The sequence below is a fragment of the Dromaius novaehollandiae genome, chromosome 2 (assembly GCF_036370855.1).
Source record: "Dromaius novaehollandiae isolate bDroNov1 chromosome 2, bDroNov1.hap1, whole genome shotgun sequence".
NCBI classification, from domain to species: domain Eukaryota; kingdom Metazoa; phylum Chordata; class Aves; order Casuariiformes; family Dromaiidae; genus Dromaius; species Dromaius novaehollandiae.
Window position 1 is genome coordinate 50,025,661 of NC_088099.1, and position 14,599 is coordinate 50,040,259.

At 35.9% G+C, this 14,599-nt stretch overlaps 1 protein-coding gene across 6 annotated transcripts in view; it reads right to left on the reverse strand.

The window, feature by feature from the left end:
• ULK4 (unc-51 like kinase 4) overlaps nucleotides 1–14,599 on the reverse strand; it is a 237,515-nt gene that overhangs the window by 66,081 nt on the left and 156,835 nt on the right. For all 6 annotated transcript variants that reach the window (XM_064506435.1, XM_064506438.1, XM_064506437.1 and 3 more), the window contains 2 exons: nucleotides 7,720–7,886; nucleotides 4,195–4,293 (listed from right to left, as the gene is read on the reverse strand). In XM_064506435.1, the coding sequence (XP_064362505.1) occupies nucleotides 4,195–4,293; nucleotides 7,720–7,886 (266 nt within the window). The remainder of the gene's footprint in view (nucleotides 1–4,194; nucleotides 4,294–7,719; nucleotides 7,887–14,599) is intronic.

The window sequence follows — 14,599 nt, forward strand, 5'->3', positions numbered from 1 at the left end:
CCAGTTCCACCTTAAAAAGACGTTAAGTGTAGTGGGCCTGGTTCTGCAGATTGCTTACTGAACACAACACACATTGATTTTTCATATTTTTTTCCCCAATATCTCTGACAGCAGGAGAATACTGAGGGATGTTAAGCATCTAAATTCCAGAAATAATCGCTCCTTTAAATCAGTCATGGGTCCCTCACGATGACACCCCAGGTAAAGGTTTTGTGCTTAACTGTCAATTACAGGGGGAACATATAGTTCCTCTCCCTCTGGACAGAGGCTTTCGTGTGCAACGTGTTTGTACATCAGCATGGTTATCCCAAGACATCTGAGGTTAGTTCAACCAGACACTCCCATTCTCTGTTCTAAGTGCACAAACAGAATTAACCAGAGACAGCTGGCTTTCATGAACAACTTCCACAAATGCCAAGCTTACCTTGTATTATTCAATTTTGCAAAGGAACAATACTATAGTTTAACAGGTTCTTGGTTCTAATGCAAGTATAGCCTTCCTCAAATCAAGCCTCTCCCTTTACACCTTCTGAATCAAAGCAAAGAATAAAACTACTCCCCTCTATCAGTAAAACTTGCACTAATTTGTTCTCAGTAGCACCGTTTGCATTGACTACCAGTAACTTCAGCTCTCATACTCTGTGATGAGAAACACAAAGATATGTAAGACTCCACACAAACATTAAATTAATATATATGAGTTTAACTCAATAGGTTGATGGCATCTACTAAATCTTCATATAATAGTCTTCGAATACTGAATGTTCCCAAGATGTCTTGCCTTTAATGTTTTGTGCTGTCTAGTATGTGACATGACTTTTTCCATGACAAGCTACAGCTATGGTTCAATGAACCAGTACTGAGGCCACATTAATTGACTTACTCGTATTTAGAAAGTTATCTACAGATTGGAACTGAAACAAAAACCCTGTTCTTTTGACACATTTGAATGCAATATTTAATAATGGCCAGAAAATCATGTGTGAACCAAGAATTTTGTAGATTATGTCCTCCAACATATAATGAAAGCACATAATGTCTGTACTCTAATTTCTTACTTTTGCATACCTTCACAGGTGGCTGGCCCTCATTTTTGGACTGATATGCTTACATGTTCACATAGATTTTTCGAATGTACTATAGTCGGTACCTTCAAAAATAATGTTTTGGGGCTGTTTTGATCACTTTTTGGAAATTCAGCACTTGAGATCTTAACACAAACCAAATAAAACAATTACATCTAAACACAATCAGCTAATGGAAATAGGACTTTGAAGAGATTGAGCTGTTTAGATTCAGAAAGATTCCAAAGCATCCATACCCACAACTGAAAGATGACTTAGAGTTCCTCGCAAGATTGGTCAGGAGATAAGTAGAGCAAGAGAGGACATGAAAAATACTTATAACAAATGCTGTACGAAAAAGCTTTAGCTATCGTTTTGTGCTGTCAACCCACCATTCTGTGGGAATGAATACCAGTCATTCGAGAGCGTTCCGATTTTCCGAAATGCTAAACAATGCTAAATCTGCAAATGTTCTGCGTATTGAAAAGAGATTATTATATTACATACTTCCTTATGTAATGTAAATGTAGTTTTTCGGGACACGTCATCCAAATAGACATTTCTTAATGACACATGAATGCCTAGTGCATGCTAACTGTAGACCTGTGGTCAGCAGTGCTCACCAGAGGGTCACTAAGTGCCTCTACTACAGATATAAATGGGTAAATCTGCCCCACTACTTCCCAGTATCTTTTCCGCTAACTGAAATGATCTCAACTTTTACTTAATATTCATGGTTTTCAGCAAAGTTTTTGCTCAGATGATCAGGGCAGTAGAAATAAAGAATAATCATGGACCATTCACTGTGGACAAGGCATAGGACAACAGAAGGGATCCAAAGAATAGTTGAAGAGGGTGTCATGTTTTACTCATCTCTAAAGGCATGACAATGCATAATAAACTGCTAATTAACATGTTTTGGTTCAAAAATACTCATTGCACATACCTCAACAATAGGGAATATGGACTAACATTAAAGAAAAAAAATCACACCAAACCTAATGAAGAATCTTACATGGTTTCAAACCATTTTCTTTTAGTTATTTAATGTTTGAAATTTGGAGACTGTGAATTTCATCTTTACTTTCTCATGTGATGGTTCGCAGGACTTTTTCCATATAATATTGGAAATGCTGGTTCTACAGACTAACTTCATATGAGCTACTGTAATCTATGAAAAGAAATTGGAAGTTTTTTGTAATTTGAAATTGATCTATAGAATAAGAAGAGACAGATATTCAGATTGAAGGTATGAAACTGAAATTACAGTGCAAGGCTTTTTTTAAAAAAACAAAACAAAACAAAAAACCCCAAATGTTTCCTAACTTTTAAAATGTTTAGTCCGTTTTTCAAACTCTTCCAATCTTATAAGGGAAAGTTTAATACAGCAATGAGTAGAGGATACAAAATCTAACAAAGAGCTAGGTGAAATAACTTCCATAAATCCAATTCAACACATGCATATAAAGATTATCACATATGCATTACAAGAGAAAAATCTCTCACTTTTACAAAATATTTAACAAAATTAGAAAACAAAAAAAAGATTAAGCACCAACTATCTTTCCTCTTTACTTGCAAGTCAGCAGATTTTTCACTAAGCATTTTCAACATACAGAAATATGAAGAAATAAATAACAAAGCAAAACACAGTAGTAATTTGCAGCCATGCTTCTGAAGTACAGGAGCAAGCCAGAATCTAACCAGTACATGCTAACTACAGTTATCCTATCCTTTAATTAAAAGCTTACAAAAGATTTCCAGGTGGTGTAAGTTGAGTAGAGTTTAGCTTCTAATTTCCTGTTCTTTAGGGAGATAATGGAATTTAAATTTATGTCTAGTTTCACTTTAAAGAAACATTTGATCCATTCATGTCTTACTTTTTATACCATATATAGTGATTTAAAAAACTAAGAAAAAATAAACTAAAGCAATTAATAAAGATGAAATATTATGTAGCTGAAATTCAATTCCTCTGTTTTAGGTCATTCAGCAAACATTTCCAAAAAGCCTTTGTTAATAGCTAATTATAAAAATCCAAAGGAGGGCCTTGCAACAATTGTAATACAGAAGATTAATTAAAAAAAAAAAAAAACCCACAGACTTTCCCAACATAAAAGATGATGGATAGTACTAAAGGTAGTAAAAACTAAAGGACTACAGGAATTCATATCTGAAAACCTACTGCAAAACTATGAGGAACAGCTCCAAAAAGTTTTGGGCTGGAAGAGAACATACTCAAACTCCAGAGAAATGCATGCTAGCTTCTTCCATGAATCTGAAATGCTGCTAAAAAAAACAACCTGGAAAGGATAGCTTGATGCCACAAAGATATTTTCAGATATCACTTCTCTGCCTTTGTGTTGCCTAAAAGGCTGAGGCAGTATACCACACCTTTAAAAGCCCTGTCCAGCTCAAGACACCTTCCTCTCGTATAAGCCATTACAAAACACAGCCAATATAAATCTCTGGCACAGTATGATGGAGGCTGAGCTAGTGGCCATGTGTCAGGGCCACGGTATAGTTCTCTGTGGAGATTTCAATGCAGCACTGTGATACCTAGTAAAGCCTGAAAAAGACTGACTTTAAACAGACAGACAGAAAAGCTGTTTATAGGCTACCAGAGACCTCTCCTACTCCTAAACCCCTCAGGATCATGTTAAAATGAAACTAAATCCCTAAGAAAAAAACTCAGAAGGCTCAAAACCAAGAAAATTGTAATAAAAGCCATCACTAAAAGCAAATTAATTTTAAATTCACTGACTTCTGTAATGGTAGCAGTACTTACTGTTTTCAAATTCTGAGTATCATCTTTTCCCTATGCAATGATCACTAGTCCATTTTAAAGGGCTAAAACCTGGTTGTACTTATGCAGCCTAGCTGAGAATCTGCACACCCCCATCCCCAATTTCCATTCTTGTGACAGACTTACTCAGATGTCACTTATAACTTGTAAGTCACTGTAACCTGCAATTTCTTATAAACCATAAAATCCTTCCTTTCCCTGCTTCGTACTAGGAATTTAAAAACAATGAAAACCTAGCAAATAGACCTCTAAGATGCTGAATGCAGATGAATAATTCCAACTTCAGCAACATTTCAACAGATTTACGAACAAGCAAATTCTTACCAGTTGAATAAGCAGGCTAATTAGGTCCGTCAGGGGTTTATTGATAAGCAGAAGGTCTTCAGCAGCCTCTGTGTCCCCTCCTATGCCAGATTTCTGTGCCTTAATAAGATGAGATAAAAATAAAAAGCAGCTTTGGTGAGCGTTCAGTTATGAGAAACAAATAAGGTCCATTAGGCAGTAGAAGTTAAATGGAAGTTTGAAGGAGACTTGAAGGAGACACTCTTTTTTAGTTAAGTATTCCTAGACTCCAAATGAGCAGTAACAATTTGACTGTATATGTAACAATAAGCAGAAAGCAAAAGGGACTCATGCTGTCATGCCCATTCTGAACAGACAGAATATGCCGACCTACATGATATTTCTTCAGCAAAATGCTACGAACTGTATACACAAAAGTATCTCTAAAGCCAAAGACATCTGTTTATACACTCCGCTTTATGTATATGAATTCTATTTCAATATGGCATGTATATTTTCACATTAACAGTTCACCCTATTTTTTCATTTATATGGAATAACTTTGAGTGCAATTGAAAACAAGACTCTCAGCACTGATGTCCACTTTTGCCCTCCTGACTCACTTTGCTTCCTGAAATAGTCATAATTTACTAAAAATTTTTAAAATTATTTTTGAAATAGGAACTAATGAAATGTGTCACTGACCAAAGTCTGTGATAAGATCTGTTAATATTTATAATTCTGACCACTGTCATGTGCCTCCATCACAACACACACTGCCATCCTAGGCAGTGCTATTATGACCTGTCCATTGCTCCAAGACACCAACAGTCTGACTGAAAGATTTTCATATAATTTCATTATCTTGCAGAAGTTTTGGACCATGACCCTTACAGTCCAGCTGCTAGAGGACAGCTTAATAAAAATTTTATCTAGAAGACATATTTAAAAATCATTTCATATTGTGTCTCATTTGAAGCTCAATCTCGAAACCCATCATTCACATGTAATACCTGAGGATTTTTGTTTGGTTGAGTGAGCACATAGCGGGTCCCCTGAGACAGGAGATGTTACTGCTGAAGCTGCACTGTTGATACTGAAGCTGAAAGGATAATGCCGCTATTTTGGGAAGAACTCTTGAATAAGAGAGATCTGAAAAGCAGTTTCTCCAAGTAGTAACACACATTGGCACATCCCTTATTGAGGCTAACTGAAATGACCTGGAATGCTGGAGTCCAAGATAGGCAAAAACACACAGCATAGAGAAGAAAAAAATGGAGGGATTATATTAATTAAGAAAGGGAAGTAAACTACCTTCACCTCAACAGAATCTATAAAAGCTTTTTCTGGTTAGTGCTTGGATGAGAAGTGAGACAACCTCCATCAGGGTTGTTTGACCATTTTCTTTAAAGTGTGTATTTAGTGTGTTTGAAAACAGAAAGACTGATATCACTAAAGGAAACCTATGTTAAGTCATTAAGTACTGAGTCCACTTCTCAAATTCAGATTATAGGTTACTTCCAGCTCCTGTGAATCCCCTATGGAACAAGATATGATGAAGCTGTTCCACACACACATGTAAATTAATCTGAACCTTTGTATCATTTCCATTAAAACATGAGTATTTGGATCAGAGAGCACAAATTCTTGAATAAAGCTGGATATAGTTATCATAATGGTACTGTATTTTGCCTACTCAACTGGATGAGATTATCTCTTTATATACAAAAAGTTTATATAAAAAGAAGGATTCACATGGAGGGTACCATCTTTATAGTCAACTTAAGCCTCAGTAATGGATATTATGAGAGAATTTGGGTTTCCATTTCAGTGCTGTTTTAGAAGGTATCTTATCCATAAGATCCCCATAAAAATGGGGAAAGAATGTCTGATATCACTGCAGTGTATGGAATAACCAACTCTGACCACGCATTCAGTGACACGTGGATAGAGGAATATGCAGTAGCTACACAGTAAATAGCAGTCACCAACTAATGGCCATCACTCAAGAGGGCATGTGTACTAAAGTAGCTTACGTGATGATTGTTGTCAAGGCAAGTAATACCACCCTAAAACTAGTTTTACAGGGGTACAGGGCAGAGTTATGCTTCAAAACTCAAAGTCTTCCAGCTGCTTTTATTCCCTGTTAGTCTTCCAGAGCAGAGCAGGTTACTTTGACTGGAAGTTTTACTACATCAATCAGTTGATGTATTCATGTGAAGTCAGAATAGAATTTGGCCTTGAATGTATAGATTTCATTTGTATCTAAATAAAAAATTGTCAGTTCCACTAATATTACCAATCTCTGTGCAAGATCCTCTCTCCTCACATGTTCTCCAGCATAATTGACTTCAACACTGTTATACTGAGCACAAGTGCAGAACTAAGCTCTCTACGATTATACAAGTGTTAGTAACAATATAACAATCAGCAATTAGCCTACAAAATTTGATTTGCAAAGTGATTCATAGATGAGCAACCCATTACAGAACTTGTAAAGCACTACCCTATACATGGTATTAGAGAACTCAAAAAAGACAAAGGTATGACATCGTCTATCTAAATTATGTTTCTTCCAAAAATTAAGGGAAAAAAAATCTCAGCAAAATATCTGGGTTTTGATTGTTTATGAAAATGTGTGTAAAAACAAAGGTGGGCTTTTAACACTTGCTTACACAATAAATCTTCTAAAAAAACTACAGTAGAATCTTTTCAGAAGAACAAAGCCCTGTCCTGAAATATAATACAACCTAGCTGTAATCTTCTGAATCTCTGCCCTTGAGATATGCTGGGCCTATTAGGATTCTCTGTTCTTCTCCAGATAATCCCAAGAACATCAAAAACTCAACATGAAGATGAAGTGCTGGTGTTTTTAGCCTAAACAGAAGTCACTTCCAGCTGAAAGACTGAAGGCATTTAGCAGTTAATTTAAAAACAAGGCAAACATAACACTAGCTTAACATTACATCTAAAAAGAATGGTGAACACTTTTTTTATTTTCTTCTTAAGAGCAATCTGTAACTTCTTTGAATAATATCGTTCTGTGTTCCATTTTTAAGGAGTAGGTAGTCTTGGTTGCAAGACAGAGCCATATCAATGCCACGTTTTGCAGTGTTCAAATAGTAACTTATAATCAGAAGACGAACTGAGTGGCGTAAGAGAGAGAACACTTCTGTAAGTACACATGTACAGGTTAGGTATGCTTTTCAAGTACAGTAATCATGTGTGATTTATAATAAAAATTGATTTTTATGGAGTAATCCTTTTCTTTTAAAAAGGACTGATGGAAAATGTGAACTATCACCGAGAGAGTGTCAAATTAAGCCATTTATAGTGTCCAGAAAGGAAACAGTTGGCTAGGATCTGTTTTCAGCACATAGTGAGGCACCCATTCTAGCCAGGTAACTACATGAAACAGTGACACACAACTGAAAATGTATGCTCTCCTACATCCATCAAACTAAGAATTTAACAAAATTAGAACAGTGGGAAATTTTTCATTAGGGTAACAGGAAGGAATCTAAGATTTATTTAGGATGGTGATCACCAGAAAGTAAATTCCATTACCTGTAAAGTCAGGCGTACAATGTTTGCTGTATACATCAGCATGCAGTGCAAAATGTCAAGCAAGGACAGCAGCAGTGCATTTGCTGTCTTGGTGCTGCTTTTATCATCTGCCTCCAAGTACAGAGCCACAGTTTCTATTAGGAGATTACAGATGTGATGAGCCAGTCCTATATAGACAGTGAGACCAAAAAAAAAAAAAAAAGCTATCAAAAGAAAAACAATTTTGAAGGTAGCACAGTTAAAAATAACAGATTAGCATAAAACTAAATTTCACACATACGACAAATATTTATTAAATTTCTTCTTTTTCTTTCCTCCTTGTTATACTTACCTTCCCTTTTTTCTTGTTTGGGGCAGCTTATAAAGAGAGCTAAACTGATACAGATTTGCTAAATGCATGCAGAATTATGTAACACACTAAACAAAACCTAAAAGGAATCCTTAACTTTTCTGTAGCATGCTGGTATGCAAAGTCTGTAACAACGCTTCTGGTCATGAGAAGCTACCAATTTCTCCAAGCTGTTACAGAATGACAGAGCAACTATATCAAGCTTGGAGCCTAAAGTTTTCTTTCTTAAGTGGTTAATCAGTTGCAACCTTCTCCATATGCTTTAACTGTAGAATTGAACAGGATTATGCTTAATATAACAGGAAGAATACCTTTCTTGTGAGTTTGTCTGGGATAATATCTAGAGTGTTGAAAGCATTATATAAAATCATATTTTTCTATGATACCAAATATAATATTTTCCATGACTCATTGATCACTATAACCACTTCCATTAAAAAAGAATTCTGAATTTATAATGAAGCATAACTGTTTCACAGTAAAAGCAGACAAAAAGAATAAAATAATTGATGGAATACTAGCTTCAAATAGACCGCTGTAAACATTCAGTTAAGATTCTCATCATGAGAGATGTGTCACCCCGTTTTGGATCACGGGTGAAATTTCTGTGAGCCTGATATTCAGTATGGCTGCTGTCAGCATGGTGTCCTGAATAAAACTGTGCTGCTCTGCAGTTCTCTGGACACATGTGCAACAAGGATTTTGCTGCCAGATCTGTGCTCATGACTGAGTGCTAGAGGCAGTAGAAAGACTCCTTGTTGCTGATGACCTATCTTAGTATAGCCAGGCATGAACCCTTGCTGCAGTGTAGACTGGACTATGGTAGCACTTCCTATCCCAGCTATTCCTAACTAGTTCCTTGCCTCTTCTCCTGCTTCCTCTTCTATTTCATACATGGGGAATTAGAGTATAACTGATTTTTGCCTGTCAAGGTGTTTCAGTTCTTTGCAGACGGAAAAGAGAAGAAAGAACACAGGGCAGCTTAACAAGTAGCTCCTGCAAGTCACCTCTAGCATATGGAAACAACGACTCAGAGAGGGTATGGAAGAAGAAAGTCAAGAGTCACTGTCTGCAGCAATGTTCTTGCAGAGGTATACTGTAAGCCCACCAACCCCTTGCCATTTGGAAAAATGTATGAGTAAAAAATATATTATTTCAGTACTAGACCCAGAATTGCCAGATCACGTAATTTTATTGCAACTTTCGTAATACTGAATGAAAGCCTCCTCTCCTGCACTCGTGTAACTCTGAGAACTTCAGCAAGACTCTAGTCCCCATGACTGTCAAAAATGTATGAAAATATGACCAAAGTGTATCCCAGAAGTACACAGTACTGCCGCAAAGATGAATGTAAAATGTATGAGTTATTTTTTAAACCGTATTTTAAACCTCAGATCATTGCTCTAGAACCAATTGCTGAACACTATGAGTACAGAGCTGCCTTAATGAGTTTAACTCTAAGAAGTAATCATATGTATTTTTACAAACATAAAAGTATAAGATTAAAATAAGACATTATAGAATAACAATCAGTAATTACACCATTAAGGTTTTGAGAGTAGGCAAATATATGGAGTGCCTAACTATCTTTGCTTTGAAAGCTGCCCCATTAACTAACCAAACTTCCATGAAAGATTTTCCTCCCCCTTTCTTCTCCTCCTCATCTCCCTAAGGAAATTAAATACAAAAACGTTCCTTTAGAATACAGTAACAGGTCAGGATTGTTAAGACTTGCACTCTTTTTAAATCTCACATCTTTGTGTTTTTTATGATTATTAGCGTTATTCTTCCACAACAGTTTGATTGATGGACTATAGCTCAGGCTAAACTTTGAATTTCCTGTTTTTGTCTGCATAACCAGACTCTCAAAATCATATCAGTCTAATCTTGCACATTTAATTTCCTTCTCTTTTTTAAAAAAAGTACAGTTTCTGCGGCAGTTCTGAACACTTCGTACAAAAAATGAGACAGCATGCAGGGACATATTCCAGTGATGTCACCACTACCCACCAAGAAGAAAATAAACAGACATAATGGTACGTCTACCCAATACAAAACTTGTGGTTATTCTATGCCTTGTTTCACCAGGCTAAACTAGAATAAACCTAAGAAAACAGTCCAGTAAAAATTGGTCCCTACCAAAGTGAGGTCTGCAATATTTCCTGCAGAGATATGTCCAAGTACAGTCTGTTTCTCCCTGTATATGACCACAAAACCCACAGCCACATCAAAATGAATGAGTCACTTTTATTATTTCTAGATGGCGTACATATAACCCTTAGGAGAGGTACTTGGAGATTAACACTGAGAAGACCTGTCCAATGAAGGGTACATATGTGCTGTTATTAGCAAGAATTTTTAGGCAGTAGTCCTCTCTGCATTAATAGCATTAAGCAGAAAATGACTAGTAGTCAACAAAGCAAAAAGATCTTTGACTCCGATTTGCAATCCCATCCTTTTCCACTTTGAAGAGAACAACTTGTTTATTCTCTTGGCCACACCATACTGCTTCTCTCACAAGTGGCTCACCCCTGCTGTTCAGTGAATGAGGAGGTGAAGAGAAGGCTCAGCCTTCTCCTCACTCATCCACATGAGAATATAATCCGACAGATTTTATTCTCTTGAATTGTTTACATCCAAGGGGGATGTATATTGGGAAACATGCTGATGAGCACCTGAAATGTGGCAGAATCTTCACATTTACTTAGCTAATGAAAAAATCAGAATTACTGTATTTTACATAGATAGATGCATGCGCACACAGAGTTATAGATACAAAGACATGCATGTTAAATTTGGAAATTTCAACCTTCAATCTTTTCCTGTACTTAAAATACCTTAGGAAAATGTAACACATCAGAACTTTATAATAAAGACATCTAAAATAAAACATCCATGCAAAACGTTCCCTAACACACTATCTGATTTCTGAAGGAATCACACAAACACTTGGTTCCACAGATAAAAAAATAAAACAGACAGATCTCTTGCCAAGAAAATAACATTTCAGACATATCCTTTAAAATACTTTGTGTCACAAACAAATGAAAATTGGAGACCACAGCTGTAGACATGTAAATATACTCCTTGCTTACACCACAAGACAAAACATACATTCCTTGTCCTCAAAAGAAGAAGCTGGGAAAGTGGTATAATTTACAGTGACCATGTCAAAATTCAATGAAAGTTTAACAGCCCTGGCTATTGGCACTGTACCCAAAGTACTCAAAGGTAGCTATAAAGATCAAGACAAATACATATCAGCATTCCAAACAATTTAATCCCAAATGAGGTAGTCTGAAAAAAGAGCATACAGTTCTAAAAAAGAAGGAAACTGTATTCATAATTCAGTAAATCATAATACAAAAACTGCATAGTGATGTCTATATTTGTCTGTATTTCAAAAAGCAATACTTCAAAGATTTTTTTTGTTAGATTTTACAATTGATTCAAGAACCACATGCTTAATTTTCAATAAAGCCTAAAACAATATTTATCTTTAAAAGTTTCATGCAATACATTTCTGATTCATAATTAACAGATATTTGTTCCTTATGCAATAATTCTCAGCTGTTCATTAGAAAGTCAAATAGGCCCTGAGTCAAAAGGCACACTCCATGCACCCCTGAAATTGGAAAGTGGTGGATCTGAATCTGAATTATGTATCATAGCTGACAGCTAAGCTGGAATAAATCAAAGATTTCCATTGAAAAAAGCCACACACTTTTGAGTATGTTGACTTCCAAGTATGTTGGCAATAGTCCACCTTGTCAAGAGGAATGTGTTAGTGACAGCTTACACATATTAGTTAGGCAACATTGTTTCTTTCAGCTGGGCATTTCTTATTAAGAGATTTAAGTAGAATCTTACTAACCAACTTACTGTATTCTTTTTTTATTCTGCTAATTTGCAAAGTTCAGCAAACACAAAAACTATTGAAATAAAATATATCACATCATTTAGTTTATATTTGACAGCCTAGCTAAATTTATTATAATGCTTCATAGTGCACTAGCTATACTTTATATTTATTTGTAAAGGTAAAGACATTTTCAAGATACCAAACTTCAGTGCAGTTCTCTGCTATTCAAATTCTGCAGAAAAGTGCGACAAAACTTGGATTTTTCAAGTATTGGAATTATTGTGTTGACAAACTACCATAGTTAGAATTACAAAGAAACTGTTTTAATTATGATTCTAGTTTAATAATCTGTATTAAAGGGATGGCATCCAAAATTCCTCACTTCGCTTTTATAGCATTTGACACACCTAGTGTTCACTGCAGAGTATTCTTCCTGCCTAAAGAAACCCCTGCAATGAACTGAACACGTAGTTAATAGTGTTTTATGAACGCGGACTGTGATGCCTATGTCTGTGTTCTACAAATCTTTTTGAAAGATAAAAGGAGTCTTTCGGCCCATGATACAGCTAATCGGATAGAATGTGCTGTGATACCTTCAGGAATGAAAACTGGAGACGAGGTATTTTATTCTCAACTATTAGCAAGATGGATAAAGGAAAAGAAATCTTCACTTCCAAGTCATATGAAACTTCAAAGGACAGCCTAGGAAGCAATCTTCTAGGCAATCCTTTCATGCCTACCAGCAATTAGAGCATTCAGCAAACCTGTCTGCTTCTAGCAGAAGAAAATGTTAGAACAGGTGCACTTGCCCCTAACAATGCTGCCACACAGTCCGCCAGCCACTCGGTAAAATCTGCAGCCTGGCAAAAAGGTTCCTCTTTGTTCCTGTCTTCACGTCCATCTCTGAAGAACTGTTTTTTCCATTTGTGTCCCACCTACACAACTGACTCTCCAGGGATGCTGCTGAGTATATATTTACTAGACTTTCCTTCCTTCTTTTACTTTCAAGGTGACCTGTTTTGTTTGTTTTTTGTTTTGTTTTTTAAACTAATCAAGATAACAACATATTGGAAACTAGAAACTGCAAGGCCAGACTAACTAGCAAACATATTTCATCATCTTTTTAAAATTCATGAGAAAACTCAAAATTATTGCTAGGAAGAATCACAGGATGGTAGTCTGATCCATTCTTTTGCACAGAGAACAGCTCCTCAATACATAAAATTATCCATTATGTCATAAAGGTTCGTCATAAAATCACATTTACCTATATAAACCTGCGAATTACTTGGTGATTTTTGCGTCACAGTCCTGGTAACAAAGTTATCTCTTCTGAACAACTGAAAGTAGCCAACCTAAAGAAACTTCTATGTTTAGGGTAGCAACCTTTTTTAAAGAGGTTCACTGTTTTTATTGTTATTTATGTTTTAAGAACAACTTGTAAGTGTTAGCAGTATAATATTCTTCAGCGAAAACTAAACTACGATCTAAAATTAGGACACTGTGGATTTCAGAATCTTGCAAGACTTGGTGAGTCATGAATATCAGATTCTGTGGAAAGAAAAAGAAGTGGCTGTTGAAATTGTTAATTGTATGATTGCTGCTCTGAAAATTATTTTCTACTCTGACCTTAAAATTGATTAGTATTTAAGGAAGCCAATTTTGCACATTTGGATAAGCTACTGGACATTCTGTAGTGGAATAATGAATCATTGACTCTGAGGAACAAAAACCTCATTTTAAGTGGTCACACTGCAGTGGTCAAGGCTGTCCAGAGCTTCTCTTTACGGGAAGAGTCTGTATCTCAGCTTTTCCACATGGCCGTTAGGCACTGAAAGATAGTGCCAGAGCAGGCAGTCCTTCCCTCACATCCACGAAAATGGATATGGTGAGGGACAATCAGGAAAGAAAAGCCAGTTATTGCCTTTACTACAACTAGATTAGAAGTGGACGGGGAAGCATTATATTATCTTGAGTTCGGATGCCTAAGAGAAATATACAACTGACACTTACAGTGGCAGGGTTTCTTGTTTTGAATCACACATTCAAGGACAGAGACATGACATGGCTCTTCTTTTTCAGGGCTGGCAAAGTTTGGCAGCTATTGTTAGAAGGCAACAATTTATTGCTGACATCTTTCGCTAGTGAAGAAAACAGACAGAACTAACGAATCCCGAGGGAACTATGCCAAACTCTTCTAAGCCAAAGAAAATCCTCTCAACACAGAAGTTTTCCTTCTTATAAAATTTAATCTATGTAACAATCATGCAGGTGATTAATACTAACAGGTATTTAGAACAGCTGAGAGATTTAAAAAAAAGCTTTGTGGATTTTCTCATTAAAAAGTATTTAGGTATAACAAAAGATAGGAAAAATATAACTTCCTGAGCAATCTAGGATGAATAAAATCACATACTGCTAAATATGCTTGACTGGTCAGTACAAAAACAGTAAAATACAACAAATGACACAAACTGGGCAAAACTGCTGTTAATCTACATAAAGAACTGTGGTTAGAATGACATACATGGAAAAGGAGTATTTCTGAAAGTACAACCATTGATCCCTTAGGAGTTGCTATCACTTTTAAAAATTAGAAGATGGGGATTTTTCTATCCTAGAATCTCCTTAAGCTTTCTGTAACAAAATTTCAGGTGAATTCAAGTTTT